This window comes from Halteromyces radiatus (genome assembly GCF_025201355.1).
Source record: "Halteromyces radiatus strain CBS 162.75 chromosome Unknown BX664scaffold_12, whole genome shotgun sequence".
NCBI lineage: Eukaryota > Fungi > Mucoromycota > Mucoromycetes > Mucorales > Cunninghamellaceae > Halteromyces > Halteromyces radiatus.
Genome location: NW_026251698.1, coordinates 87,676 through 114,743, shown reverse-complemented (window position 1 = coordinate 114,743; position 27,068 = coordinate 87,676). Strand labels below are relative to the sequence as shown.

The 27,068-nt window shown below is 34.3% G+C and overlaps 13 protein-coding genes across 13 annotated transcripts; 6 read left to right on the top strand and 7 right to left on the bottom strand.

Annotated features, from left to right (window-relative positions):
• Positions 1–173: 173 nt before the first annotated feature.
• BX664DRAFT_287584 (uncharacterized protein) lies at positions 174–5,149 on the bottom strand. The gene is made up of 7 exons (XM_051541753.1): positions 5,055–5,149; positions 4,817–4,959; positions 4,580–4,712; positions 4,333–4,504; positions 3,907–4,268; positions 3,617–3,829; positions 174–3,489 (listed from the first exon to the last, which is right to left on the bottom strand). Exons 1-7 carry the CDS (start codon positions 5,065–5,067, stop codon positions 314–316), a joined length of 4,212 nt encoding a protein of 1,403 aa, XP_051395777.1. The 5' UTR covers positions 5,068–5,149; the 3' UTR covers positions 174–313.
• A 143-nt stretch (positions 5,150–5,292) lies between these two features.
• Positions 5,293–5,975, top strand: BX664DRAFT_343909 (DUF1242-domain-containing protein). The gene is made up of 3 exons (XM_051547380.1): positions 5,293–5,322; positions 5,443–5,552; positions 5,622–5,975. The coding sequence occupies exons 1-3, from the start codon at positions 5,320–5,322 to the stop codon at positions 5,722–5,724; spliced, it is 216 nt and encodes a 71-aa protein (XP_051395776.1). The 5' UTR covers positions 5,293–5,319; the 3' UTR covers positions 5,725–5,975.
• Positions 5,968–7,714, bottom strand: BX664DRAFT_343906 (uncharacterized protein). Its single transcript, XM_051547379.1, has 4 exons — positions 7,474–7,714; positions 7,341–7,394; positions 7,211–7,266; positions 5,968–7,089 (listed from the first exon to the last, which is right to left on the bottom strand). Exons 1-4 carry the CDS (start codon positions 7,667–7,669, stop codon positions 6,088–6,090), a joined length of 1,308 nt encoding a protein of 435 aa, XP_051395775.1. The 5' UTR covers positions 7,670–7,714; the 3' UTR covers positions 5,968–6,087.
• Positions 7,715–8,197: 483 nt separating this feature from the next.
• Positions 8,198–10,455, bottom strand: BX664DRAFT_287578 (mitochondrial carrier domain-containing protein). The gene is made up of 2 exons (XM_051541752.1): positions 9,163–10,455; positions 8,198–9,042 (listed from the first exon to the last, which is right to left on the bottom strand). The coding sequence occupies exons 1-2, from the start codon at positions 10,390–10,392 to the stop codon at positions 8,224–8,226; spliced, it is 2,049 nt and encodes a 682-aa protein (XP_051395774.1). The 5' UTR covers positions 10,393–10,455; the 3' UTR covers positions 8,198–8,223.
• A 1,058-nt stretch (positions 10,456–11,513) lies between these two features.
• BX664DRAFT_46902 (uncharacterized protein) lies at positions 11,514–13,484 on the top strand. Its single transcript, XM_051549596.1, has 2 exons — positions 11,514–12,121; positions 12,210–13,484. Exons 1-2 carry the CDS (start codon positions 11,669–11,671, stop codon positions 13,143–13,145), a joined length of 1,389 nt encoding a protein of 462 aa, XP_051395773.1. The 5' UTR covers positions 11,514–11,668; the 3' UTR covers positions 13,146–13,484.
• On the top strand, positions 13,314–13,712 carry BX664DRAFT_242397 (uncharacterized protein; the record flags this gene model as incomplete). Its single annotated transcript, XM_051540235.1, has 1 exon — positions 13,314–13,712. A coding segment is annotated over one exon (399 nt), but the record flags the coding sequence as incomplete, so codon positions are not given.
• Positions 13,713–15,584: 1,872 nt separating this feature from the next.
• On the top strand, positions 15,585–16,679 carry BX664DRAFT_287576 (uncharacterized protein). Its single transcript, XM_051541751.1, has 4 exons — positions 15,585–15,749; positions 15,838–15,996; positions 16,084–16,295; positions 16,353–16,679. The coding sequence occupies exons 1-4, from the start codon at positions 15,611–15,613 to the stop codon at positions 16,590–16,592; spliced, it is 750 nt and encodes a 249-aa protein (XP_051395771.1). The 5' UTR covers positions 15,585–15,610; the 3' UTR covers positions 16,593–16,679.
• A 111-nt stretch (positions 16,680–16,790) lies between these two features.
• Positions 16,791–17,819, bottom strand: BX664DRAFT_343896 (phospholipid methyltransferase-domain-containing protein). The gene is made up of 5 exons (XM_051547378.1): positions 17,661–17,819; positions 17,304–17,555; positions 17,140–17,251; positions 17,010–17,084; positions 16,791–16,947 (listed from the first exon to the last, which is right to left on the bottom strand). The coding sequence occupies exons 1-5, from the start codon at positions 17,764–17,766 to the stop codon at positions 16,902–16,904; spliced, it is 591 nt and encodes a 196-aa protein (XP_051395770.1). The 5' UTR covers positions 17,767–17,819; the 3' UTR covers positions 16,791–16,901.
• A 501-nt stretch (positions 17,820–18,320) lies between these two features.
• On the bottom strand, positions 18,321–21,762 carry BX664DRAFT_270921 (P-loop containing nucleoside triphosphate hydrolase protein; the record flags this gene model as incomplete). The annotated part of the gene is made up of 3 exons (XM_051541118.1): positions 18,321–19,291; positions 19,382–20,113; positions 20,223–21,762. The coding sequence occupies 3 exons, from the start codon at positions 21,760–21,762 to the stop codon at positions 18,321–18,323; spliced, it is 3,243 nt and encodes a 1,080-aa protein (XP_051395769.1).
• Positions 21,763–21,916: 154 nt separating this feature from the next.
• BX664DRAFT_304230 (uncharacterized protein) lies at positions 21,917–24,076 on the bottom strand. The gene is made up of 8 exons (XM_051542510.1): positions 23,955–24,076; positions 23,736–23,897; positions 23,645–23,661; positions 23,525–23,588; positions 23,350–23,456; positions 23,050–23,262; positions 22,739–22,970; positions 21,917–22,632 (listed from the first exon to the last, which is right to left on the bottom strand). Exons 1-8 carry the CDS (start codon positions 24,040–24,042, stop codon positions 22,013–22,015), a joined length of 1,503 nt encoding a protein of 500 aa, XP_051395768.1. The 5' UTR covers positions 24,043–24,076; the 3' UTR covers positions 21,917–22,012.
• A 153-nt stretch (positions 24,077–24,229) lies between these two features.
• On the bottom strand, positions 24,230–25,060 carry BX664DRAFT_287568 (uncharacterized protein). Its single transcript, XM_051541750.1, has 2 exons — positions 24,441–25,060; positions 24,230–24,363 (listed from the first exon to the last, which is right to left on the bottom strand). The coding sequence occupies exons 1-2, from the start codon at positions 24,727–24,729 to the stop codon at positions 24,329–24,331; spliced, it is 324 nt and encodes a 107-aa protein (XP_051395767.1). The 5' UTR covers positions 24,730–25,060; the 3' UTR covers positions 24,230–24,328.
• A 26-nt stretch (positions 25,061–25,086) lies between these two features.
• On the top strand, positions 25,087–25,702 carry BX664DRAFT_46774 (uncharacterized protein). Its single transcript, XM_051549595.1, has 2 exons — positions 25,087–25,295; positions 25,390–25,702. The coding sequence occupies exons 1-2, from the start codon at positions 25,164–25,166 to the stop codon at positions 25,573–25,575; spliced, it is 318 nt and encodes a 105-aa protein (XP_051395766.1). The 5' UTR covers positions 25,087–25,163; the 3' UTR covers positions 25,576–25,702.
• BX664DRAFT_381088 (Alpha/Beta hydrolase protein) lies at positions 25,690–26,892 on the top strand. The gene is made up of 6 exons (XM_051548936.1): positions 25,690–25,762; positions 25,827–25,881; positions 26,048–26,203; positions 26,304–26,321; positions 26,388–26,612; positions 26,687–26,892. Exons 1-6 carry the CDS (start codon positions 25,746–25,748, stop codon positions 26,744–26,746), a joined length of 531 nt encoding a protein of 176 aa, XP_051395765.1. The 5' UTR covers positions 25,690–25,745; the 3' UTR covers positions 26,747–26,892.
• Positions 26,893–27,068: the final 176 nt, after the last annotated feature.

The following is a 27,068-nucleotide window of genomic DNA, read 5'->3' as shown; positions in this document are numbered from 1 at the left end:
TATACTATTTTGATGGCAGTCTCTTTATCTACACAATAGAATTGATTTCTTGTTACTGAATGATATCATGAAATTTCTCGCATGATCATAGATTGCATTTTTTTTTTTTTTTTGTGCGATATGACACTTGTATCCACCTTCGTTCTTTTCATTCCACCATCCCATTTTTTTTTTTTTTAAATCAAACTGTAAACCTTTATTGAGAAAATAATAAAAATAAAAAATAAAAAATAAAAAAAAATACTACAGATTACAACTACAATCAATGCAGTAATAATATATAAAAACCAACTAATAATAACAAGAATGAACTTTATTGATCCAATAAAAAGTTGGTGGCCTTTTGTACATCGTAATCATATCGTTCCAATGCTTCTTTTGCTTGTTCAATAGTGAAGCCCATGTTGGTCAGCGTAGTCATGGATTCACTATCAGTACCAAAATCACGTAGATTGGCCATGACTTCTTGATCCGACATAGCAGGTAAGTTTTCCAAAGAAGGAGCTTGTAAATATGGTTGGGGATGTTGTTCACTTGATGATTTGTCTTTCTTGGTCGACTTGGATTTGGATTTCTTTCCTTTTTGTTTAGGAAGCATGGATGATAATGAGAATAGTCCTTTGTGTTTGGTCTTTGTAGATTGGCCTTCGTCCACAGGTTTTGTTGTTGATTGTCTATCGGTAGATAAGGATGGTGGTGGCTGCGATGGTTGATCTGACTGCGTTATGGACGCCGTAGACACAGAAGGTGATGCATCTACTGCTGATGTGGCCATCACTGATACAGGTTGTGTAGTGGATGCTGTTTGGTTATGGATGGCTGATGATTGGTTGAATAGAGAGGATTCGCTGATAGAAGGTGTCGATCCAATACCCGTGCTGTTTCTCCATTCATCAATGGGTTGTTGAACTGTATCCTTCTGCTGAGTGGTTGGTTGAGTAGAAATCGTCGTTGTCTGTTGTTGATCTTTATCAGCAGTCCAATGGTGTTCAAAAGATGGTTCATCAAATGGATTGGATTCAACAACTTGTTCAGGAGAAGTCACCAGTTCTCGGAAATTGCCAAAAGTAGGGATAGTAGAAGAGGTGTTGCTTTGTTGATCGATCTTTGGGATATTCTGAGATTCAGTCGTGATAAAGTTATCGGCAAAACTGTCAGAAGACTTTCCAAAATCCTTTGGTTCAACTGTAGATGAAGGTGTAAAAGCATCGGCAAAAGCATTAACATGTTGATCACCATTCATCACTCCAAATGGATCATTGTTGACTTTGTTGGATTGTTGATCTTGTTCAGCTGGAACGGTTGGTAAGGTTTGTTGAGGAGTTGGATTGAACTTTTTGGGTCCAAAAGCTTCATCAAAGTCGTCATCGCCATAAAAGTTACCACCAAAACCCTCTGGAACTGTAGTAGATGTTGTTGCACCGGTAGCATTGGTAGTCGTCGTATTGGCATTAGAGGAAACCATCTTGGCATCAGGAAGTGTTTCAGAGAAAGCAGCATCAAATTCATCCATACCTTCGTCATCAGGTCCCATACTTGCAGACATAAAAGAGGATGATGTAGATGCATTTTCCACTACTTCGAAATCATGGTCGTCACCTTTCAAACTACCTGATGCTGTTGTTGTTGCAGTAAATATTTCTGGTGAACCAGTTGTAACATCTTTGCTGCCCCCTTCAGTGTGGATGTTGTCTTCTGTCAGTTGTTGTTGTTGTTGTTGCTGTTGTTGTTGTTGTTGTTGTTGAGTATCGTCAGATTCAGATCGCCTAGTCTGTGGATAAGCTTGATCTTCGTGAGTGATAGTGTCATCAATATGTTGATCTTCCTTTGGCTCATCCTGGTGAATTGTTGATGGCTCGATATGTTGATCATCATCCTTCGATTCCTTTTGGTCTATGCTTGTGTCCTTCTTGTCCAAAAGATCCTCAGTAGGAATATGTTCGCCATGATGTTCATCCTTTGTAAGTGCCTTCTCATCATCAGTTTTTTTTGTTGATATTATTGTTTCCTTGGGTTCATTGTCAGCTTCCACAGTTGTTTCAGTTCGGGTAAGGTCCATATATTTGTTATCATCACTATCAGCCAACAGTGAAGTATTCTTTCCACGTCCAGTTTCGTCAATATCAGCGACAGGAATAGATTCCTCAGGTTTACTAATATCACCAGTTCCCATTGCGGTATCCTTGATGGTGTTGTCTGCATTTTTGTTGTCAGTTGCTTCCTGTGGAATATCCTTAATAATATTGTTTTCGTCGTTGTCATTACTAATTTCTGTAGGCATGTCCTTGATATCGTTGCTGTTGTCGCTTATGATAGCACCCGATGATGATTCCTTGCTGACATTCACAGTTTCAAAATCAGTAACGTCAGATGGTGTATCCTTGCTGTCGTCCTTTGCGTCGGTGATGATTGATGTCGCTTCTGCTGGAATCTCGTCTTTCATCACTGGAGTAGTTTCTACACTATGATCCTCCTTGTCGTGGCCTTCTGTATTGTTGAATTTTTTATCCATATCCATATTATTGGGAAGAGTTGCTTTGTCATTCTGGTCCAGTGATTCGTATACAGGAGCTTGTGATTCTTGTGTATCCTTCGTAGTATCGACAGAACGTTGTTTGTCAGTTTCACTTTGTATGTCAAGTTCAGATGTCGTGGAATTATCTTTAAGAGAAGAAGCAATGACGTTGCCTAATGTTGCGGAAGCTACCACTGAAGCAATACCAGCTGATACAGATGCTGTAATTGAACTTGGATGACCGGTTTCTGATCCAGTTTCGTTGGATATTGGTATATCATCAATATTGAGAGATGGTGAAGTAGGTGAAGTAGGTGACATTGGAGAACGTTTCTTTTTGGATGGAGGTGGTGCTGGTGGCTTTTTGGCTGAAGAACCTCCAGTAGGTTGAGCACGGACACTTTGAGTACGATGATGACGACTGGAAGGCGGTGGTGGAGGAGGAGCATCGTTAGATTTGGGCGACATATCTAGAAAACAATACAAGTGAATACAAAAAAAAAATCTTTCTTTTTTTCTTTTCCTTTTTTTTCTTCCATTGACTTTATTATTACCTGCAAGTTTGTCAAATTGACCAGCTTGAGCAAGAGCTAGTTCTTCTGCTGATTTATTCCTGAGACTTTGAGCGGCAGCCAATTGACTATCAGAAACCCCAGCCATAGCAAGCTTTTGTTGATATATCGTTTTCAATGATATCAGTTGAGTTTGTGTGTTGTTATATTCCTTTTCCAGTATGGCAATCTTGTGACGTTTATCATGTTCTGATTTGTTGAGTAAATCCAAAGTAGCCTGCAGATCTGATTTTTGTTTAATGGCTTCTTGTAGAGATTGCTCCAAACTAGTCATTTGTTTTTGAAGTTCAGTCACCACTGTATCTTGTTCCTTGATATTTTGTTGTAGTTCAGCTGCTTTTTGTTGTTCATTGGTGATCGATTGTTGTAATTGACTGACTTTATTTTCCAGTACTTCCTTGTCTTTAATATGTACAAAAAAAAAAAAAAAAAAAAAAAAAAAAAAAAAAAAAGAAGTGTGAATGAACTATTGTTGTCATTATATTTGTCTTGATTACTATTTTTTTTTTTTTTTTTTTTTTTTTTTTACCCTGGATTTCGTTATGGGTAGGTGACAGCAATGAGTCAGGCAGGATAGCTGGAAGGGAATCACCAGCTCGAACTCGTCTGATAAGGTGCATAGCAATAGCAAATTCATCTTGATCTAGTTTACCACGGTTTTGAGTGTCAGCCAAATCCCAAATCGCGGCCAAATCGGAAGGGGACAAGTTTGAATGATTGAAGAATCCAACAGCTTGATTACCTATATAAAAAAAAAAAAAAAAGAGCCAAGGGATGAGTAAATCATTTATAAAATGGCATCCGTTCTCCTAATATTACCTTCAATATAACCTTTGTTTTGACTATCGATCCTTTTGAAAGCATCAATGTAACCATGATATTCAGTGTTATCCACCTTCCAAGGATGATGATGAGGCAAAGGAGAAAAGAGTTGAGAATAGTCATCAGAAGTGCGAGAATGAGTTTCAGGAATAGGTGGTGGCGATAGAGTGGTACGAGATGGAGAAGTTGTTGTTGATGCCAAGGAAGGAGGTTCACCACGTGCTGATACAAGAATAGAGTCTGGAGCATTCGCATGAGGTAAAGTGGTATTACCAGACATACATTTTGCTACGTAATGCATTGCAATCACAAATCCAATCGAATCCAATTTACCTTGTCGTTCAATATCAGCAAGATTCCTAAAGAAAAAAAAAAAAAAAAAGAGGTTTAGTAAAAAGATGATGTCATTTTCATATTACATACCAAATATGACTAAGTAATGATACAGGAAGTTTTGATCGCATCAAAATCTTCATTGCCTTGTCACCAGGGATTAATCCATCAGTAGGACCTGAAGCATGAAAAATACGTAGATACTTTTGTCGATCCTTAGTAGATATAATTTCATAGTCATCAAATACGGGTAAAGGAGTATCTATAAGTAAAAGAATGAGAAAAAAAAAGTTCAAATCAATTAATATTTATTATTATTATTATTATTATGACTTACTTGTAGAAAGAATTGGACTTGAAGGATTGATACCATTTTGGGCACAGGCAATCAATTTCAAAGCAATAAAAAAGGATTTTTTATTATTATCTTTCTGCTGTTTCATATTGGGTTGGAATGCAGCACCTAATATCTATTTAAAACAAAAAAAAAAAAAAAAAAAAAAAAAAAAAAAAAAGAAGAATATACCTATGAATACCAACTATGCACCTTTCTTTTTTTTTCCGTCGACATTACCTGGTTTAACTGTTGAGCCGATATATCGCGAGCTTTTCGTAAGAATTGAACCATATCATCTTGAGACTTGTTTATACATTGGTATTGATATAATTGTTGATAATAATCTTGATCGTTGTCCACCAAACTGTTTTCCCAGTTATCTATTTATTTTTCCCCAATCAATCAATATACATTGTAAAAACATAAGTTTCCATTCATGGTTATCATTTTTTTTTTTCTTTTATACTATTCTTACCTTGGGAACTCATTTTGGATGAATAAGATATAAAAATAAATAAAAAGAAAAAGAAAAGAAAAGAAAGAGAATAAAAAGACGAGTTTAGTGAAGAAAGAAAAGAAAGGAAAAAGAGAGAGAAGAGATTCGAAATATTACAATAGAAATCAATTGAGTCTCCGAAAGTTTGGAGACGGGGAGGCCTTGGCTGGATGAAAGAGTTCTTCGTTCCCTTTTTTTTTTTTTTTTCTTTCTTTCTCTATCCGCAGCGCACACAACTGTCATCATGGTAACTATCCAATAAAAGAAAAAGAAGAAGAAAAAAAAAACAAGACTTATTATTCTTTATTCTTGGCACTCATTCTCTAAATGCATTCTTGGCATTATCTTTTTTTTTTTTTTGATATAGTCTGCCATCTTCAATTTCCAGTCGTTACTATTGGTCATCCTGCTTTTAATATGTACTTGTACTTATATTCGTGCCCAAGCTCCTTCATTGATTGATCGAAATAAAACTGGGTAAATAAAAAAAAAGAGCAAAAACTATTATATAATGAAGAATCGTGATCTTACATATCACTTTATTAGTATTCTAGGATTATTTTGGAAAGCGGCTAGGATAGGTGAAAGACTCAGTCCTTATGTATCTCTTGCTTGCATTATTATGGCTATTAGTATCATGATCTCTTGAAGGAATACTTACTATATCCCATCATTCCAAATTATATTCTTTTCATAGTGAAATACTCATATACATCGTACACCTCTACACTCTCTCAGACACACACACATATATACATACACAAATATATATATTATACACAATTCTATACGACACAGTTACCATCCAAAACATTCTATTTTTTTTTTTCTATCATATCTCTTTTTTTTATATATTATTATTATTTAATAATAAAGTAAAATTCATGAATAATCACTATACAAAATAAAATATTTATATAAAAAAAAAATCATACTATGACTAAAGGGGAAAAGAAAAAAAATATACAAATAGAAAGGAAAGACAAAGATACCAATAAGATACTTGACCAGCTTATATGATATGGGAGGAACCACCATTTACATAAGATGATTCGATAGTTTTCTTCAGTTTTTCATAATGGGATTCATCTGTACAACAAGCCTTTTTCTTCATTTCACTACAAAGCGTATCAATATCAATTTCATCAAATCGAGGATGCTGCGCAAGTTTGTCCCACACTTGAGTCAAAGAGGATGCTTTTTCAATTGGTGGTTGTTCTTGTTGCTGTTGGATTTGATTGTTGCTGGTGGACAATGGAGATTCGGTTTCGTCATCCATCACTAATAGTTGATCTAATAAATCGTTTGTAGTAGATTCCTCCGCTTTGTTGATATTTGTATGTGTTACTGTTGCCGGTGATGACGATGATGATGATGATGAAGGTGACGATGATGATGATATGGATGATGATATCAGTGTTGTATCAGTAGGAATGGTATCAAAGAGTCCTTGATTGACCGCAGTAGAATCTAAATTGAATGGATTAAATAGCTGTTGGGTAGTGTCGAATGAGTTGAGGATATCAGTGGGAATGCTGGATGAGATGAAAGTAGTATCGTTATCATGAGTGATAGATGGTGTAAGAGAGGAACTTTTGGTTGAAGAATCACTGGTCAACGAATGATGTGGAGCAAATGATAATGATTTTTCAGATGAATCTTGTGTAGTAATTGCTGAAAATAGTGTTGCTGAGGTATCATCCCCAATAGATCGTAATAGTTTTTGTGGTCTCTGTGTTGAGTCGTTACCATTATCATCTGTCAATTGGGATAATGGTATATCAAATGATGAAGCTGTACCACTAAGGATAGCATTCTCCAACTGAAGTTGTTGTATGATTTGCTTGAGTTTTCGATTTTCTTCCAACACTTTTTCAGATGATTGTTCTTGATTTTCTTCTAATACTTTGATACGATCTTCCAATTCCTTGACATAGTTAACTCGACGTTCTCGAAAAGCTCGTTGTGCTGCCCGATTTTGTGCCTTTCGTTTTGATTTCGGATCCATTTCAGACTGGATGGGAATAAAAAATAAAAGGAGATAAAAAAAGAAAAAAAAAGTGAATAAAAACCAATAAAGTAAAGCTTATTCAGCAACTCATAAGTCCGAACAATATGAATATAATTGGGGTTACCTGTTTGAGTTGATCATCTGTAAGAGGCTTTCTTCCTGGTCGACCATTCATTTTGTCTATTATATATAAATTTGATGATTATTTAACATATATTCTTCTTTTTTGTAAACTATTTTTTTTTTTTTTTTACCAGAATTTGTATCACTACTAAGGGAGTCTTGATCTGAGGGTGAACCAATATCAACTATATGAAAAAGAGAGAAAGAAAAAAAAAGGTTATATATGTGTTTCTAAAAGAAAGAAAAGCATTCTTCTTTTTTTACCTGAAGTTACTAGTGATTCAACTTGATCAAATTTGCGTTTATCTTTATCTTGAGTTACTTGAGATGTTGAAGAACTTTGTTGTTTTGATGCAGATAAAGCCAATAAGAATAATTGTTGCATTTGTGGATTATCTTTTATAAGAGTCAAGTCGAAGGGTTTTGACAAGTTGTTTGGTTTTGTGGAAGGATTATTCATAGTCAATAAAACCTGATAATATAGAGTAGAAAGTAAGTAAGAAAAAAAAAAGGGAAAGAAAAAGAAAAAGAAAGAAAGAGAAAAAGCTTTGTGTTCTGATTATTTTTTTTTCATTTCCGCTCGGCTAACTACTAGAGTTTTTCCTTGTGAATTGGGTTTGTCTTCTTCTTTTCTGCGCTATGATTAGAGATCTTGTTTGCACCAGTGCTCGAATAGATTTGTGATGATCTTTTTTTATTTGTATCGCGGGATTATGAGAAAAGGACAAATGGATGATGAATGAGTTACCAAAAAGAAAAAAAAAAGAAAAAAAAGATAGCTAGTAGAGTTCAAAAAAGGAACACCGTAAACGGGTATTATAATAATAACAATAATATGTATGGAGTTTCCTTTATTTTCCAAAAAAAAAAAAAAAAAAACTAGTCTAAAATAAAACAACCAAAATCAACCGAAAAAGAGAAAAAAAACAAAAGAAAAGTAGAAATAATACAACTATCAATAACAATATATATATATATATATATATATATATATATATATATATATATAAGTGTCTATTTGGAAGAGGGGGGATTATAAACACCAAATCTGTAATCAAGATCTAAAAGAAGTTTCAAAGCGTTTCTTGATTGTAAAGCACCAAATCGTTGTTGTTCACTTGATGATACAACACTAGAAGTAGCCGAAGTAGCACCAGGAGTGGCAGCAGTGGTATGACCAGGAAGAGGGAAGGCTTGATGTAATAATTCATATACTGTTAAAGTAACACCAAATTGAGGGGATGATCTGAAAATACGTGCAGGACCACCTTTAAAGAAAGCCTTGAATCCTTCTTCAACATAAATCTTCTTTGCAGCATCCTTGATTCCTGTATACGAAGTCTGTCCTTTCTTAGCTTCTACTTGTAAACGAGTCTTGATCACATCAGCAGGAGTAGTAAAATAGGCAGCAGGCATACCAGCAATTGCACCAGCAGTCAATAATTCAGTAATGGTCAATTTGTGATCAGGGCCTTCATGGAAAAGATCCTTCTTCAAATGTGCATAAGCTGGGAAATAGATGGCAGAAAAGGGTACATCACGTAATAAACATGCACTGACACCTTTATACAATCCAACAATACCGAGGTTTTTGACAATCCAAATGGCTGAGCGACGAGGCATATCAGGATGAGTTTTAGCTTGTTCGCCTTGTACTTGAAGTCGAATCTTGACAATTTCCAATGGATTAGTAAATACTACTTGAGAAGCACCAGCAGCTCCACCAGCAATCATTTCTTGCCAAAATTTGATTTCTCCTGTTTTCTTGTTAGCCAATTTATTTCGTACAAAATCATTCACTGTCAATTTGATGGCTTTTTCTGGAGCAACACCCTATATTAAAAAAAAAAAAAAAAAAAAAAAAAAAAAAAAAGAGTAAATAAACGTTCTATTTTTATGATGATGATGATGATGATGATTTATTTTTATTTTTATTTTTTTTTTAGTACTTACCACAAGTTGAGGACCCAAACCACGATATAAACCCAAAAATCCTTCATTTTTAACCACCTTTTTGAAACAATCCAAACTATTCTTGTAAAGTAATTCACCTACAACTTTGGAACGCTGATTTTGCATTCTTGTCTTGACCAAATCAATAGGATAAACAGCAGTAGCACCAACAGCACCAGCAATAGAACCCAATACAAATGAATAGACGTTACCAATGATTTCCCACATCACACCATGCTTGCCCTTTGCCACATCCACTTTTCCTTTCTTATCCGATGATATCAAATCCAATAATCGTTCTTGTTCTTGTTCAGTAATAGGTCGCCAACGAGGATCCAACATCTTTTCAAAGTCTGCTAAACTCAATCGACCAGAGTTTTTACTATCGACAGCAGCAAAATGGAAAATAATATCAGCTTCCATAGGAGTAAATAGAGAGTATCTACATGATTTGGCAGCTTCACTAAGGAAATCTTGTTTGGTAATCGTCTTTTCCGGATTTGATCCAATAGCACGTCGAATCACCAATTCTACCAGGTCAATATTTCGAATAACATTGTGGAAGGCAACCATATTGGAGAAGCTAATAGTAGTACCACTGCCTGTAGCATAGAGATTGCATAGAGTAGGAAGATGATCGATCACCAGGTCAGAGAGTTTATGCTTAGCAATATCCAAGATAATCCTTTTGAAGTTTTCTGTAGAAATATAGCCAGTTTGCTTTTGATCATAATGTTTGAATTCTTGTCTTAATCGTTCACCTTGGAGTCCTTTTAAAAGCTGAGAGAACTCTTCATATGTCAATTGATAATGACCATCTTTACTACCAATATAAAGTTTAAGCCAATCACAATCAAAGTCAAAAGGAACAGCATCACTAGGCAAATTGCTGGAAAGGACTTGTTTGAATTGGTCAAAAGTAATCTTGCCAGTATTGTTGATGTCAAATAACCGGAAAGCGACTTCATATTCAGCATCTGGTTTAGATAACAGATTTTGAAAGATAACAAAATCATTGAAAGAGATCAGACCTTGGTTGGATGTATCAGCAATCTTGTATAAAAGACCAAATTGTTCACGTTTGATCTTTTCAAAATCTTCACCAGGAGCAATAGCAGCCAAAAAGTCATCCTTGTTCATATAATATTTATTATCCTTTTCCACTGAAGCATGTTTTTGGAATAATTGACGATAATATTCAGCTGCACCTTTCGAGGTTTCCGTTGCCATGATGGATGAGAAGAATTTGTTCCTTTAAGAACCAAAAAAGGGTATGAAGGAAAGAAAGAAAGAAAAAAGAGAGAGAGAGAGAGAGAAAAGTGTGGGGAAGGGAGAAAAAAAAAAAAAAAAGAACCACACACAACAACAAGTAACCTGAAAAGAAAGAGAAAAAAAAAAATAAGATTCGGAGTTGAACCTGAAAGGGCAAGACAAACAGTGAGTGAAAGGTTAGAATTGACCAATCGGCTTTTAGGAAACCTTTTGTTCCTTTTTTTTTTTCTTGATCGTCAATTTCGTATTCTTCCGTTCTACAGTTAAACCTTTTTTTCTATTCATAACACTTCTTTTATTATTATTATTATTATTATTATTTAATATATTATAGAACAAATCATTATAAATAAAGATAAAATAAAAAAAAGAAAAGAATGTAAACTTTTCTTTTTATTATATATATATAAATATAAAGTAGTAAATTGACTCACTCTTTTCCGCCCCTTTCTCGGTCAAACACGTGAAGACGGTTGAAAAATCCTGAATTGTCGGCTTACTTCTTTGATTCATTGGTTCAACTCTAGTTAGTCATTCAGGATAACTCCGACTCGACCACTTCAAACTTACTCTTTTTTTTTTTTTAACAGTTAAACATAGGTCACCAAAATGGAAATGGGTCAAATGAATTTTAATTGGGTCAAGTTTTTCAATGTGGGCCAACTCCGCGAAAAAGTGAGTCCAGGATCAGATCATGCTGTATTTCAGTCTTTTTTTTTTTTTTTCCTCTTATCTTTATATCTATCATGGCACGTACCGTACAAAATTTCATCAGAAATAAAAAACTACAAAAACAACAAAAATTACTGCAACAAGAGCAAGATGCTGATACAGACGATGAACAACCAGGTATGTTACTTTTTATAATTCTCTTTCTGAATCAGCTAATATCATTTGCCCTTTTTTTTCCCATTATTTGGTAGCGAACAAGCGACAGAAAAAAGCTATTTCTAAACAGACTACCAAACGACGCCAGTCTAAGGACGAAAAGAAAGAAAAGCAAACTGCCAACAAAGGTCGAAAAGAAGCTCTTCAACTAGAAAACCCAAATCGCAAACCGTGTCCCACATGTATCGCTGCTGGGCGTCATGAATTGGCAAAAACTCATTCACGCTCCTCAAGTAATTTATGTCCTGATCAGAAAAAACGACAAAAGGTCAAGAACGAAGAACTTTCTGGTGCTCCTCTCCGAACTCACACGATCAAACATGGCCTGCATGGTTTACTCCTAGATATGACCGATGACGAAAAGACTCAGTTTGTTCAAGGTGTGGAAACTGTTGTGGACTTCAATCGCCAACTTGTGATCAAGGGTCATCTCTTTTTATTATATTTCTTCACATATCGTCTTGATGCCGGGTTACCTTTGCTCTCATGTTTCTTTCAACAAGCTTTCTTCTATGGTATCTTCCAGTTACTACTAGGTGGCAAATTCACCAATCAGTCGACTTTCGATGATGCAACACGTGATAATATCAATTTTGTGTTTCGTCGATTTATCCAGCAATTTCCTCTGGCACGATGTGAAAAGGTGTCCTCCCCTATTGGTCGATCTCCAGTTGCTTTCAGTGGTGTTCTATCCTCAACAGCACAAACCTATTCAACTCATCTCATTTCTCATGTTGTCGAAAATTTTGATGGATTCTATATAGCATATTTACAAGGCCGCCTTCGACGCATGATTCCTGTAAGTATATCTACAAGAACAGTAAAGGCAAATCAGTACAAATCTTCTCCTTCTCATCTCTTTTTTTTTTTTTTTTTCTCCTGTGTAGGAACTGGCACAAAATCATGCTATGCATTTTGCTCACTTCGTTTACCAATCCACCGTCAATGATGACAAGTTCCCTCCAGTTTGGCCAGAAATTGAATACGATCCAGCTATTGACGACAAGCTCAATGAATCACTGTTGACCATCATGGATGAAGCAAGTACCGAATGGAACAATATACATGAATTGATTACTACAGAAGAAGCTCGACGTCGAAGTGTACAAGCATCTCGTGGCTCGTCTATAGCTAGCTCATCGACAGACCCACTCCCGGAGTCAATGGACATCGCGTCTCCAGCCTCAAGTGTAGGAAGTATAGGTATGACACAACTGGACCTTGAAACACCAAATCCTGTACATTCAGCGAAATCTATTACGACTGCAACAATCTCCTCCTACCCAGAATTTTTCTTACCTGTCATGTTTGATATCTTACGCAAGATGGAACAATGGAATCAAATAGACTCTCAACTACCGGCCATACCTCAGAATGAAGCAAAACGCACGTGGACATATCATCTTTTATCTGGATTGCCTGAATGGACACGATTAGACCATCGCCGCCGATCATCGTTGACTCGCGCTATTACAAATATTATCAATGAAGGTGCACGATTTATTCCAGAGAAATTACCTGCTGGCTTCAGCGCTGAATCTATTATGCATATACAAAACGCCATTACTACAGCACAAACAGAGATTCGCGAAGGAAGATTTGCGCCACCAGTATATCTGACAAAGCAGCAAGCAAGACTATTCACTATCATACCCATTCCAGGACTCACACGCAAATATATACACATCGATCATCAATCTCTTGGAACAATACTAAAACATTTTGGTCTAGGACGTTTGGCTAGTCCATCTTCTACACCGATCCCACCAAACCAGCCTCACCCGAATTTTAATATGTTTGACTTGCGGAAGCTTAAAAGGTAAGAAAAAGGAGAAGAATGATCTAGTACTAATCTGGTTTTGTTTCATTGAACTAGACATGGAATTTTCGAAAACAGTTTTATGACAGATGGCTATGCAACCTCCTTTCCCTTCAAAAAAATAGTGAATCAAGACCGATTGCCTTCTCTTTCGATTGACGATATTACCAGCGAAGATATGCAAGAATGCAAGGTATGGGGGGTAGACCCTGGGGTTACTGAAGTCTTCGTGGCTGTCGACAATAGCGATCCTTCCGAACGACACCAGGTACGAAAGTTTTCCTCAGCAGAGTACTACGTGAAAGCTGGATATAAAAAGACGAACAACACTATTTGTGAAACAAAACAATCTCAAAATATCGATCGACTTGAATCTTCAATACCGTCGCCCAAAACAAGCAGTATGGATGGTATACAATTGTATATTGAACGATTACTTGATGTTTTACCCCAATTGGTCCAATTCTATGGCACTGAAATACAACGGCTGCGATTCCTCAATTACATCGGGAAGCAGAAGGTACAAGACGAAAGGATAAATATCTTCGTTAATGGCGGCAAGAAATACAATCCGGATCCTGATCATCAACCCAGTGAAGCAGTTGTCATGGCTCGAACTAGAACAGATGGAACGACACGAAGAAAAAGAAGACGTCCACCACCGCCATCCTCTTTTGACGATCAACTACCACCATCCTCATCTGATGAACAGCCTCCATCTACAGCAAAGGAATCAAAATTGTAAGTAGTCTTTTTTTTTTTTTTTTTTTTTTTGGTAGGATCGAGGACAGATAGACAAACACCTTTTTTTTTTTTTTTTTTTTTTTTTTTTTTTTTTTTTTTTTTTTTTTTTTAGGAACAAGTGGAAAAAGCTTCCTTTCAGCCAAACACCAAGCAATATAACCACTGTCGTATGTGTAGGGGATGGATCATTTGGAAGACGCATGTTCAGAGGGAAAATACATGGTCTAGCAAATATTTTTCGGAAGCTTCTTCGCAAGGCAGAACAACAAGGAAGATTGATAGTGGCTAACATCGATGAATATCTCACTAGTCAAGTTTGCAGCAAATGTGGTACTAAGTCCTTGGAAAACATAAAAGTTGGTGAATCTAAGTTGCATGCCGTCCAATCATGCACAAGTTGTGGACGTCTATGGCAACGGGATCATAACGCAGCTCGTAACATCTATTCTCTGGCGATGAACTATATCACAACTGGATCTCGACCTTCGGTGTTCTCTCGGTTGCAACAATAATCCGGATAACAAACATCCGCGACGGTTAAACGCCTGCGTTGTAAGTATAAAAAAAAAAAAAAAAAAAAAAGTAGGATTTGAAGGCTCTCTTATTTGGAAATATCTGGTAAGTGCATGATTGACCCAAGTTGGCAAGATGAATCCATTTTCACTTGTGTGATTTCATACTAACTGTCCCATTTCTATTTTGTAGGCTCATTTTCATGTATGCTGACCCAATCTTTTTTTCTCAACAGTAAGGGAATTCTTATTCTCGCCTTGATTCTACTTTTGACATCTCCCTCCAGTTCCTCCCTGATGATGGATTTTTATAGATAAAATTTGGTTGAGTAGCCAGGAAACTATTCTATTTGTTCATCATGCATTCAAATGGAAGAGTAAACTTTTTGTTTTTTCACTTTTCGTTCAAAAATAACCATCATCGTACATAGACGAAATCATTCTGTTTTAATTGTCTCAATAACAGTTTATCTCTCAATTTATAGAATAAAATATAAATAAAAATAAAAAAAGAAAATACATTTAAAAATGATCATCAACACTCCAAAATGGGATTAGACATAGATCCTGTTTCAGTTTACATAATGCCACTTTATTATACTTTATCTCTCAATTTATAAAGTAAAATTAAAAATATATAATTCAATTCAGTCATCTCTTATCCAATAATGATCATCATCCAACAAAGTGACTATCATTGGATTCTTCTCAAGAAAGTGGTCTAACATCATCTAACCTCATTTTATCACTTATCTTACTACCTAATGTGCAGTGAATACCAAATCAATTTCATCGACCTTTTCGTTAAACCTGATCATCCATCATCCATTCCTACTGTCAATCACTGTGACATAACATTTATCATTATTCCATAATTGATTTCGAAAAAAAAGAAAAAAAAAGGCTGGCGAATAAGGCATCCATACTGTAGTCAAATTATCTTTTTATGATGAATTGGAGAAAGTTGTTTATTATGATTCATTTACTTTTTATTTTGTATTACTGATTAATGTACCGTAGAATAAAACCAAGTCGTAAAGGTATCCATGCATTTTTCATTGACAATAAAAAGTAAAAGAGTAGGCGAATCAAAAACATAAAAAGAGAACCGGAGGTCAAATATTTTTTTTTCTTTCTTTTTTTTTTTCCTTCTTTTTTTTCTTTCCTCTTATTTTTTTTTTCAGTAGTTCAAATATATATTATACATTCCGTTATGCATAACGCCCATCCAACAAATTCACCTTATGTCAATGAAGCCAATACAAAAGTAGTCACCATGCTTGCAAAAGAAGCAGGTTTTGAATCAATCGATCGTCATACTTTATCATCCTTCTCAAATCTACTTGGGACATGTAAGTTTACCCAAACAAAAAAGAGAAACCTTTTTATCCCTATGTAATACTCATATCTACCATATATTTATTCTTATTATGATAATAGATCTTGAAACTTTACTTATATCTACACATTCCCTTGCAGAACTAGCCAATCGAACACGAGTGAATTATCATGACATTCAACAATGTTTTCAAAAGAATGGTATTGATCTTTCTTCACTTGAATTATACTCTGAACAATACAATAAACAAAACATTCAAGGTAAAAAAGGAAGTATAAAAAAGATGAAAAAAAAAAACAATTATATTTATGATTATTATCTTTTTTTTTATTTATATGAACAAAAAGCCAAAGGCAAACAACCTATACACATTGATCGATCCAAAGAAACCACCATTGAAAAGATACCCGAATTTTTGGCTTCGGATGAAGACGATGACGATGAAGAAGAAGATGATGATGAAAAGGACTCTGCTGATGAATCTATACATGGTGCGTCCACTTATGTACCTTCTTATTTACCACGGTTTCCAAGCAAACATTCGTTTAGACAAACTCCCGTAAGTAAAAGAAAATAGGATATTATTATATATAATGTTATTCACTCTCTTTTGAAGGTATATATCGATCGACCTGATAACCCACAACGTGTACGTGAATTGAACTCTCAACAATCAAGAACTGTAGAAGAAAATCTGAAACGCTTGATGTCTGCTGAAAGTGATATTTTACGTCAACGGGAATTAGGATCCAAGGGTGCTGTTAGTCCACTGGCGGATCTCAATACTACACCCATTGTCAATTATGAAACCAATCTACAACGAAGGAAACGTGCAAAACGGGGAAAACTAGAATAGATAATAATATATTAGTTTAGTTGATCGTCCATCTTTTGTATATACTCTTTTTTTTTTTTTATCAATCTTCTTATTATTATCATTATCATTATTATATACAACAATTCCATGAACATCCTTTTTTTTTTTTATGGAAACGGTGGTAAAATGAATCAAATAAAAATGTTGACAACATATACTATCTTATAAACAAAAACATTAAGATAATCATAAAAACTTTGATTTATTGACAACAACAACAAGAAAAAAAATGAAGAACTAAATATAAACAAGGATTTCTATTCTACAGATAATATTTTCTAAATCATTTTATTGTTTCTTATCCTTGTTGGCATAAATCATGGCAGTGAAGGGACTAGAAAGATAAAAGTAAGTATTAATATGAAGAAGAAGAAAGAAAAAAAGAAGTTTCCTTACCCTTCATAACGTAATGCCACTCGATAAACAACATGTACAACAGAAGTCAATAACAGACCAGCAGGACTAGCATACCTATGAAGACATGTAAGTATATCATCACCCTTTTTTTTTTTTTTTAGGATCTTACCATAAGGCTGTAGCCAAAAAGGTCAAAGTAGATCCAGTATACATAGGATCTTCACAAACATTGAATGGAAACCCAGTAACACGCGCATCCATCAAGATACCAAAATAATCACCTAATCAAAACAAAAGGATTAATAAATTATTATTATTTCTGAGAGAACTTACCTAAATAAGTACCAGTGAAACCCAAAGCCCACATGGAAGATAACACCAATATATTACCGGTTAAAAAGAGAACAATAGCGACGGCTTTGACAGCATCGATTTCAAGAAGAGGATGAATAGGTTGGAATTGTAAAGCAATCTTGAATAGATAATCACGAAGAATACCAAGAGAGAAGATAGAAAAAGCAAGAGCAGCACATCCACGATAAGCATTACCTCCGGCCAATTTTGTCAAAATATGACTTTTATATTCTAATATATATATTAAAAAAAAAAAAAAAAAAAAGAAAGAAAGAAAAAGAGTGAATAGAACAACAGAGAGAAAGAGAGAGAGAGAAAGAGAATAGTCTTGTTTACCTGCTCTAGCGGCAATGTTCCAAAAAATAGGGTTGAATAAAATATTAGCCAAAGCATAATAAAATGAAGGTTGTGAAAAGTCAAAGTAGTTTAATACAGCTTCCATTATATATTAATAAGAAAGGATAGAATGAAAAAGAATAAGAAAGAAGGAAAAAGAGTGCACCCTTTTTTTTTCTGAACTATTTTCAAGACCAGCATCTCATCTTTTTTTTTCACCACTCTTCCCCACCATTTTTAAATTTAGACTAGCGATTCTCTTTTACATTTCATATGTTTTACAATGACCCAAGATGTACCCTTCCTTCTATCAATAAAAAAAAAAAATAATCATTCCTCTTTTATAAATTTTGAAACTAAACAGGGAGTAAATACAATCAATGTTGGGGAGTTTTTTTTTCTTTTCCAAATGAATTCCATAGACTTGCATGATTTTTTTTTTTTTTTTGTTTCTTCATTACTCACATTCAATTACCGCGTTGGATCATTACAAACATTGATTTACAAACAACTTCAAAGTTGGTTTATTGATGGAATTTTTATACAATGAATAATACTAAAACAAAAAGGATAAACAAAAAAAAAATCTATTCATCTTCTTCACTAGTGAACACTATATATATAATAGAATAAATCATTAATATATTTCATTTTCATTGATTATCTTTTTTTTTTTTTTTTACCTTCTTCACCACGTTTACGACGTTCCATACGTTCCTTCTTCTTCTTTCGAAGTTCCTTGGAAGTCAACTTGACCTTTTTCTTTGTTGCTTTGATGATATTACCTTGAGCATCGACTTGATCTTCTTCTTCCTTTTCTTCAATTTTGGTGGTACCACTACCAGAGACCCAATTATGACCCGATGCTACCAGATGACCATTATCGACTTTCCATACTTCGGTACAAAGAGCTTCTGAGAATTCACGGTTGTGAGTAACGATGACAACCCCTCCTCCATATTCTCGGATGGCAGTGGCCAAGGCACCTAATGATTCACGATCCAGATAATTCGTAGGTTCATCCAACACCAACATGTGTGGTTTATTCCACATGGCAGCACCAATCACCAATTTGACTTTTTGTCCACCAGAAAGACCACGAATACGGGAATGAGTAGCGAATTCAGGATCCAAACCAACCTCTGTCAAATGCTTTTCAATTTCCTTGGCCGTCAATGGTCGATTCAAACCCAATTTGGCAGCTTCCAATGCATCCACTTCGGCAATCTTTTTGGAAAAACCCATGTTTTCAAGTTTTTGTCGAGAAATCCAAGTGTTGTCTACAGATGATCGTCCAACCCAAGATACTTCATATTCATACGATTGCTTGAGTTTTCGACGTCCTACCAATTCTTCCACCACTCGTTTTTCACCATCAATCACAAATTCTTGATTCATTTGTTTTTCTTCTTCTTCCGTAATCACACGATCCACTTTTTCCAATTCTTCACGATCTTCTCCTGTTGCATACCGCCATTGGATGTATTCATTCGGCGTAATGTCCAAATGTTTTTCAATATGATGGAAAGCATGTTGTGCAACATAGGCAATACGTAAATTTGGATGTTTCCACACGGTACCAATATCAGATTCAATTTCACCCGTTAATAATTTGATCAATGTGGATTTACCTTTTATTATTAAAAAAAAAAAGTTAGTAAGTTCATTCATATTTTTTTTTTTTTTTTTTTTTTTTTTTTTTTTTTTTTTTTTTTACTTACCAGCACCATTAGGACCAATCACAGCAACCCGAGAAGATAAAGAACATTGCATACTAATATCAACCAATTGTTTTCTGTTTGTACCAGGGTATTGGAAGTCCACATTCTTCATTTTCAAAATAGCACGTTCTTTAGTCTTGATACCTTCCAAATAGCCAGGTTCTGGGAAAGCAAACTTGATTTGAGTAGCATCCAAAGAGTAATAAGAAGCAGCCTTGGGTACTTTTTTCACAAATTCAGATAAATTGCCACGATAACGCTTGAGTTTGTAATTGCCTTCATAGTGAATAATATCAGAGCACACATGATCCAAGAATCCAGAGTCGTGAGATACAATCATAGATGTCACAGTCTTCAAACCCAAGAGATAATTTTCTAACCACGCCACATTGACAACATCCAAGTGATTCGTAGGTTCATCCAATAATAAAATATCGGCATTCATCAACATAGCACGAGCCAATGCCAATTTCATTTTCCATCCACCAGATAAAGCACCAATAGGCATAGAAGTAACCATTTCTTCGGTAAATCCATAATCACGTAAGATCTTGCGTACTTGTTCGCGATCCTTCGTTTCTACACCATCAGAAGCAATGATAAAATCAATCAAAGAAGTATCAGCTTGAGAACCATCAATATCATGTTCCACATAAACAGTTTTGAGAACAGATTTAGGAGGGAAACCTTCCACTTGTTCATTAGCAATAGCTCGCATCAAAGTAGATTTACCTAAAAAAAAAAAAAAAAAAAAAAAAAAAAAAAAAATTGAATGAATATTCATCTTTTTTTTTTAAAAAAAAAAATAATCATAATAAATAAAAAGAAGGATTGACTTTACCACAACCATTGGCACCACAGAGACCATAACGACGACCACGTTTGAGACGAAGAGCGGTACGATTCAATAAAATCTTGGCACCATAAGCAAGAGAGAATTCACAATTACAGAGTTCTTCACCTTCATCATCTTCTTCTTCATCAGGATCATGGATAGCCACAGCTTCTTCACAAGTTGCCAAAGCAGCCAAAGCAAGTTTTTCAGCATGTTGATCATGTTCAGGACCCCATTCTTCAGTATCACGACCAGTTACAAAGAGCCAGGTAGCAGCATGAGGACCAATGGCTTCAATCCATTGATCACGACTAAAACTTTTTGCAAACACCAAAGCCAAAGCGAGTTCAATCATATACTTTCGAATAGGACTATAGAAACCTTCCAATTTGGTTGGCATCAAATGATCGAGAGTCTTGGTCACTTTATCACGTTTTTCATCACCAGTAAGCACTTGTTTATCCGCACCACCCACACGCTTGAGAGTTTCCAAAGCTTTGACAACTTGACTACGACATTCAGGATCAGCCACCACATCTTGTACATGTTCCAAAGCAGGTAGTAGCAATGGTAGGAAAGGAGCGGCAGCATCAGGATCATCCACTAATTTGCACATATTATCAATAATCACTGCCGATTTTCGTTTGATAGGTGTTTGACGTTCCTTGAGACCACGACCCAATAAAGGGACCATGAGAGATAAAGTAGCAGAATCCACTTCTTGAACAAAAGTAGTAGCACCCAATTGATGAATAGTTTCTGGTACCTTTTCCGGTTGATTGATACATTCGATCACAGCAGGAATAAATCGTTCAATATCTTTATTGTCCAAGAGAGAAGTCACGGTGGTCATCGTCTTGGTTGCTTGTTTCTTGACATCAGCCTTGGTGTCCCACATACAATCAGATACAACAGGAATGATATCTGGAATACAGGCCAACAATTCCATAGGATTGAGTTCAGTCATTTTTTCGATTAGAAGAAGAGATAACATTTTGGTTTGCCATTTCTTAGAGTTTTCAAGACCTTCCAAACAATGAAGAACGATATAACGAGTGGCCGCTGGATTCAAAGCACCAATTAATGCGTAAGCAGTTTTAGCTGTAGCTTCCTTGATTTCCTTGCTCTTATCAGCTTGAAGTTCCAAAAGTGGGGTCAATAACGTAATCAGGTAAGGTTCTAAAGCACCACGGAAAAAAGGATTGGCTTCCATCAACTTGTCTAACAATTCCAGCACCGCCAATACATTTTGTGGTTTGATTTTTTTCGCATAAAGTTCACTTGTCAAAGCTGGGTACAAATGACATGTCTTGAGAGAAAGAATTCCATATTGGCTAAGAAAACCCGAGAGTTGGTCAACAATATCCTTGCGTTCATCCTCATTGTCGGTTTTGAAGAGTTTGTTCAGTAAATCCTTGGCTTCTTTCGCTTCACTTTCGCTGATCCGACTCCTCTTCACCTTTTGGTACTTTTCCATGTTCAATCGTTTCGTAAGATCAGCATGGTTCGCTGCTTGATAAGCCGATGTGATGGGTGTGTTCGACATTGTTGCAAACTAACAATGAAGAGTTTAAAAAAAAAAAAATAAAAAAAAAAATAAAAAAAAAGTGGGAAGAGAAAGAAAAAAATAAATTATGAAGAGTCCAAAAAAAAAAAAACCATTCAAAAAAAAAAAGTTAAAAAAGAAGACCATTTTCAACTCCGAGTACTAAAAAATGAGAAACATATCATCCAATTCTTTATTGATTTTGTAAACGTGAGATAAAAAAAAAATTTTTTTTTCTTTCTATTCTAAACTACATGGGTTTTGAATCTTGTTGTTGCTCCATCATAATCGAGTAAATAGCACTAGCAACGCCGCTTTCCAATCCAAGGTCACTGAGGAATTGATCAGGTGGTTTTTGATTCAACGCCGCTACATTATTATTGTTGTTCCGGTTATCGTTATCATCTTTATTGTTATTATTATTATTATTATCATCATTGTTGTTGTTGGATTTATTTGTTGAATGATTGTTATTGCCACCACTACGTTGAGGAAAGGTGGAAGGAGTAGGACTTGAAACTGAAGATGACATGACAGGTGCAACAATATCATATCCCACACGCCCCGAAGTAATTGCCGTTTTTGGATGTTGATCAGATTTATCGTTCAAGTGTTTCCATTGGTTGTAATGATTATTATTATTATTATTGTTATTATCGTTGTTGTTGTTGTTGTCATAAGATGATTTCTGTACTGAACGATAACCACCAAATGGACTATTTGATCCACTATTTTCTTGTTGTTTTTGCATATCTGGTATAAAAGGTTTGTTGTCCTTGACATGTTTCAAAACATATACTGGATTCAATTTGGCTTCCTTCATTTTTTGAGATATCCGGAGTGGTTTTTCATCATAACCTAATAGTCGTTCTAAAAAAAAAAAAAAAAAAAAAAAAAAAAAAAAAAAAAAGGTTGGGATTAGAAACTAAACCAATAATCATCCAATGTTTATACCAGAAAAATAAAAAAAGTTTACCTTGAGTATTCTCATGCGTGCCATACTGAATCCATAATGCATATTGTCGCCAATCATCCACTACATTGTATTTTTTCAATGCTGAAGTAATCACCTTGGAACAAGGATCATCTAATAAAAGTCGTACATTTTTCGATGCTTCCAATTCCACTTTGCTGCTGTTTGATATCTTTTCCCCATAAACCTTGATTGCACCACCATCGTTAATTGTCACATTAGGGGCAAGTTTGGTCTACAACAGATAAAAGAGAAGAAGAAGAAAAAAAAAAGATCAATCGATTATATTTTTTTTCTTTCTTTATTGCACATACATCATCCATCGCCAATGTCATATCAACATTCCTTTTAGTAGGAGTAGTATCTTGATAAGTCCCATAAAAGTAATCAGAAGTGTGAGAAGTAGTTGGAGGTGTAAGCATATGAAGTGGTTTCAATGTGTTGTTGATACCATATCCATAATTTTTTGTTGTTGTTGTTGCTGTTGTTGTTGGTGGTGATCTATCATTATCGAATAATGGTAATGGCTACATAATATAAATATGTTTTTTTTTCTTTTTGTAAGAATATATATATATATATATATGAGTCATATTAAAAATTCATATTTTTACCTTCTTATCTTTAGCATATTTCCAAAGTTGTATCATATCTTCCCGCATTCTATTCATATCACCAGATATACGTACAAGATCTTCAGTTAATTTCTTCAAATGGATATCTATGTTGAGTAAAATAAAGATTAAATATTATTAATCTTGAATCATTATCAATGATTTTTTTTTTTACCTCGTTCCTGGAAAGCAGCTTCAATTTTTCGATAATCGGCCACACCATTTGGTCCAAGATAATCCTATGAAATAAGAAATAGTTAACTTTAATGAATAAATCATATTTTTTTTAACTTACATTTTCATAAATTACACCTTATAAAAAGTAATCATAAAGAAGGAAAAAACAAAGTAAATACCTGGTTGATCATATACATCTATAAACTTACTTGGTGGAATATAGTCCCATTCATTAACTGGTAATCTTTGAGAAGTTTTCAAATGGTATATGTTTTTAAGGATATCCATACGTTGCCCAACCGAATGAACTGATAAATCCTTAAGAGTATCATGATCAAGGTTGACTAATACATCCCCAGTAATCCCTTGTTCTACAAAAAAAAAAAGGATGAGTACCTATCAAAAACCAAAAAAGTTTATCCATTTACCTCTAAACTGTGCTTCAAAACAAGAATATCCAATAGAAGAAATCCACTTGTTCACTTTATGTTCATCCCAAACTAATACACTATCCATGATAAGTATTTATAATATTAAAAAAGAGAGAGATAAAAAAAAAAAAAAAAAAAGAGAAGGAAAGAGTTCTCCCAATGTTGGGAAAATGAAGTGTCATTGAAACCCCGAATATTATCTCTTCTATGGAAAGAGGTTTTGTGCATAGTAACAATAAAGAACAAGTTTATTCAATGGTGAGTACAAATATAAAAAGAAAAATCATAGAGTCTTTATTTTCAAATTATGGTAAATAAACCTAACTGGAATATTTGAGTAATAATAAAATACTAAACTATCAGGATAAGTTTCAGGAATATAGGTGAGATAAGTCAATAGGCAAAGCTATATAATAAAGATAGTGAGTGAATAAAAAGAAAAGAAAAAAAAAGTTGAAATTAAAAAAACATTGTATAACTTACAACATCCAGTTTCAGCACCAGTAGGATATCGTCGTAATTTTTTTTCAAAAGGAGGAGGAGGAGGAAACTCTCGTTGTGAATGAAAAGTCCATTTTCCTGCTTCAGTTTGTGATGGTTCAGGTATATCAATATCGAGAGTTTGGTAAGAAGGTTGAACATTAATGGTCGAATGACGATAAAGTGGCGATGCTCCATTACTTCTTATTGTATCAGACGAACTTGTTCCTAAGGTTCTTCTTGAAGTATCCGGTCGTGTTGGAGGTGGAGGTGGTGGTCCTCGTCTTGACATGTTTGTAACCAAGAAAGAAAAAAAGGGAAGGAAGCGAAGAAAGAAGAAATGTAGTCAAAAAAAAAAAAAAAGATATATCTCAAATAGAAAATCGATTTAATACTCCGAGTTTACTTTTTCTTTTTTTTTTTTTTTTAAATGTATGAAGATGGTGAAGATATGTTGATACGTTAGGAAATGACAAAGGTAAAATAAAAATAAAAATAAAAATACAATATATCATATTCATCAAGCTGAGCTACAACTACGAAAATGATTGGGGAAGAAGATAATACACTTGTAAACCGGAGCTGATGGCCGGAAATCAATGGAGTCACGGCTCAAAAGGGATGGGGCAAAAAAAAAAAAAAGACTCCCTTTTTTCCTTTTTTTTTCTTTTTTTTTTTTATTTTTTTCTTTCACATCATTTATACGCATATTATATATAGTATATTATGGTAGTGACCTTTCTACTGATACTTTTATACTTTGCAGTAGCTGTTACCATACTTTTGACTATTCTATTATATGTCTTTCAATGTGATCTATTATACGCGGCAGGGTTCCCCACTGGTTCCAGATCAGTTGTATGTTAATAAATATTATATTTTGTTGATATTATTGATACTAACCTTTTTTTACGGATAATATTTCTTTTTTTTTTTTGAAAAACAATAATAGGTGGCGAAACCTTCACAGTATGGATTACCAGATAAAGAAGTCATTCTAATGACAAAAGATGGTGTCAAAATACGCAGTTATGTCATGATACAACGTGGAGAAGAAGTCGCTATACAATCGCCCACTATATTATGGTTTCACGTAAGTTCTTTATTACACGTATATTATTATATATTTATAATTTGATTAAAATTATTGTTATTATTATTTATTTTGTATCTTAGTCACATACTGGAAATATGGTAAATTGAAATAGATTTAATAATAAAAGGTAAACAACTAAATATTCAACAATTTAGGGTCATCGACTTCCAATAGCTGAAGTCTTTTATAAAAAATTCGGTTATAATGTCGTCATGTTATCTTATCGAGGGTAAGGAAACCAGAACAAAACTAGATTTTGATATGACTAATAATTTATTTTTATAAATCCATAGATACGGTTTGAGTGAAGGTAAACCAAATGAAAAAGGGATCAATGTGGACGCTCAGGTAATAATGATAATAAAAAAAAGAAAAAAAAAGGTGGAGATCAGTTTAAATGGGGGAAATGAACTATAAATCAGGCACAAATAATAGAAAAAAAGGACCTTGAAAAAATTAACCCCATTCGTTTTTCTTTTTTTTTTTTTTTTACTTTTTTAATGCTATACTTCAGACGGCTTTGGACTATATTTTACATCATCCCATCTTACGACATACAAAACTTATGGCATTTGGACAATCTCTTGGTGGTGCTGTAGCACTCAACCTCGTATCAAAAAATGAAGACAAATTTGACGCACTGATCATCGAAAATACATTTTTAAGCATGGTAAAAAAAAAAAATTCACCACTTTTTTTTTTTTATGAACATTGTACTACTTTAATACAATTCGTACTCAGCATATTTTTGTTTTATTTTTATCATTTAGACATTATTGATTCCGCATGTAAGTAACATAATTATCAATGGTTTTTTTTCTAATATCATGATACTCTTACTGTTTTTCTCATAGGCTTTACCTGCATTGAGGCATCTTGTATATCTATGTCATCAAACTTGGCGATCTTATCGAGCAATACAAAATATTCATCGTATCCCAATTTTGTTTTTATCAAGCTTGAAAGACGAATTGGTTCCACCTGCACATATGGCAAAATTATATGATATATCTCATACGACAGGTGAAAAAGTTTGGAAAGAGTTTGAAAATGGCACTCATAACGATACTTGCATGCAGGTAATATAAGTTAATATGGATGAATGATAGATATATCAATTGATTCTAATTTCTTTTTTATTTATTGTATACAGCATGGTTATTTTGAAGCAATTGCTGAATTCGGTAGGAACAACGTTTGGGATCTTGACTAACACTATTGGTGATGGCACATTTCTCTCTCTCTCATATATATATATACGCGTTCTCTTTCTTGTAATACATCATCATCATCATTATTATTATCATCATTATCATCACCATCATCACCATCATCATCCTCTTCTTTTTCTTTATTATTATTATTACTACTATTATTATTATTTTTATTATTCTCTATTAGTTTCAAAGTTACCCTTTCCCCTCTTCATTTTTGTATACAACCCCAATAAAGCACTTTTTTGATTTCTCATATTGAAATTTGATTTGTTCCAGAAAATAAACTTTAATCGCCGGTCATTTACCTTTTTAGATATC

Bases quoted from the DNA above. Each gene is read 5' to 3' on its own strand.
- BX664DRAFT_287584 (XM_051541753.1), bottom strand. The intron at 4,505-4,579 runs GTAAGTCATAAT...TTTTACTTATAG, and splicing joins AAGTCCAATTCTTTCTACAA to ATACTCCTTTACCCGTATTT. The intron at 3,830-3,906 runs GTAATATTAGGA...TTTTTTATATAG, and splicing joins AAACAAAGGTTATATTGAAG to GTAATCAAGCTGTTGGATTC.
- BX664DRAFT_343909 (XM_051547380.1), top strand. The intron at 5,553-5,621 runs GTAAATAAAAAA...TCACTTTATTAG, and splicing joins ATTGATCGAAATAAAACTGG to TATTCTAGGATTATTTTGGA.
- BX664DRAFT_343906 (XM_051547379.1), bottom strand. From the start codon at position 7,669: ATGAATAATCCTTCCACAAAACCAAACAACTTGTCAAAACCCTTCGAC. The intron at 7,395-7,473 runs GTAAAAAAAGAA...TTTTTCATATAG, and splicing joins TGAATCACTAGTAACTTCAG to TTGATATTGGTTCACCCTCA. The intron at 7,267-7,340 runs GTAAAAAAAAAA...TATATATAATAG, and splicing joins TAGTAGTGATACAAATTCTG to ACAAAATGAATGGTCGACCA.
- BX664DRAFT_287578 (XM_051541752.1), bottom strand. From the start codon at position 10,392: ATGGCAACGGAAACCTCGAAAGGTGCAGCTGAATATTATCGTCAATTA. The intron at 9,043-9,162 runs GTAAGTACTAAA...TTTTTAATATAG, and splicing joins GTTTGGGTCCTCAACTTGTG to GGTGTTGCTCCAGAAAAAGC.
- BX664DRAFT_46902 (XM_051549596.1), top strand. From the start codon at position 11,669: ATGACCGATGACGAAAAGACTCAGTTTGTTCAAGGTGTGGAAACTGTT. The intron at 12,122-12,209 runs GTAAGTATATCT...TCTCCTGTGTAG, and splicing joins GCCTTCGACGCATGATTCCT to GAACTGGCACAAAATCATGC.
- BX664DRAFT_287576 (XM_051541751.1), top strand. From the start codon at position 15,611: ATGCATAACGCCCATCCAACAAATTCACCTTATGTCAATGAAGCCAAT. The intron at 15,750-15,837 runs GTAAGTTTACCC...TTATGATAATAG, and splicing joins CTCAAATCTACTTGGGACAT to ATCTTGAAACTTTACTTATA. The intron at 15,997-16,083 runs GTAAAAAAGGAA...ATGAACAAAAAG, and splicing joins CAATAAACAAAACATTCAAG to CCAAAGGCAAACAACCTATA.
- BX664DRAFT_343896 (XM_051547378.1), bottom strand. From the start codon at position 17,766: ATGGAAGCTGTATTAAACTACTTTGACTTTTCACAACCTTCATTTTAT. The intron at 17,556-17,660 runs GTAAACAAGACT...TATATATATTAG, and splicing joins GAACATTGCCGCTAGAGCAG to AATATAAAAGTCATATTTTG. The intron at 17,085-17,139 runs GTAAGATCCTAA...ATGTCTTCATAG, and splicing joins TTTTTGGCTACAGCCTTATG to GTATGCTAGTCCTGCTGGTC.
- BX664DRAFT_304230 (XM_051542510.1), bottom strand. From the start codon at position 24,042: ATGGATAGTGTATTAGTTTGGGATGAACATAAAGTGAACAAGTGGATT. The intron at 23,898-23,954 runs GTAAATGGATAA...TTTTTTTTGTAG, and splicing joins TTTTGAAGCACAGTTTAGAG to AACAAGGGATTACTGGGGAT. The intron at 23,457-23,524 runs GTAAAAAAAAAA...TACTCAACATAG, and splicing joins AGCTGCTTTCCAGGAACGAG to ATATCCATTTGAAGAAATTA.
- BX664DRAFT_287568 (XM_051541750.1), bottom strand. From the start codon at position 24,729: ATGTCAAGACGAGGACCACCACCTCCACCTCCAACACGACCGGATACT. The intron at 24,364-24,440 runs GTAAGTTATACA...TTTATTATATAG, and splicing joins TGGTGCTGAAACTGGATGTT to CTTTGCCTATTGACTTATCT.
- BX664DRAFT_46774 (XM_051549595.1), top strand. From the start codon at position 25,164: ATGGTAGTGACCTTTCTACTGATACTTTTATACTTTGCAGTAGCTGTT. The intron at 25,296-25,389 runs GTATGTTAATAA...AAACAATAATAG, and splicing joins CCACTGGTTCCAGATCAGTT to GTGGCGAAACCTTCACAGTA.
- BX664DRAFT_381088 (XM_051548936.1), top strand. The intron at 25,882-26,047 runs GTAATAATGATA...GCTATACTTCAG, and splicing joins GGATCAATGTGGACGCTCAG to ACGGCTTTGGACTATATTTT. The intron at 26,613-26,686 runs GTAATATAAGTT...TATTGTATACAG, and splicing joins ATAACGATACTTGCATGCAG to CATGGTTATTTTGAAGCAAT.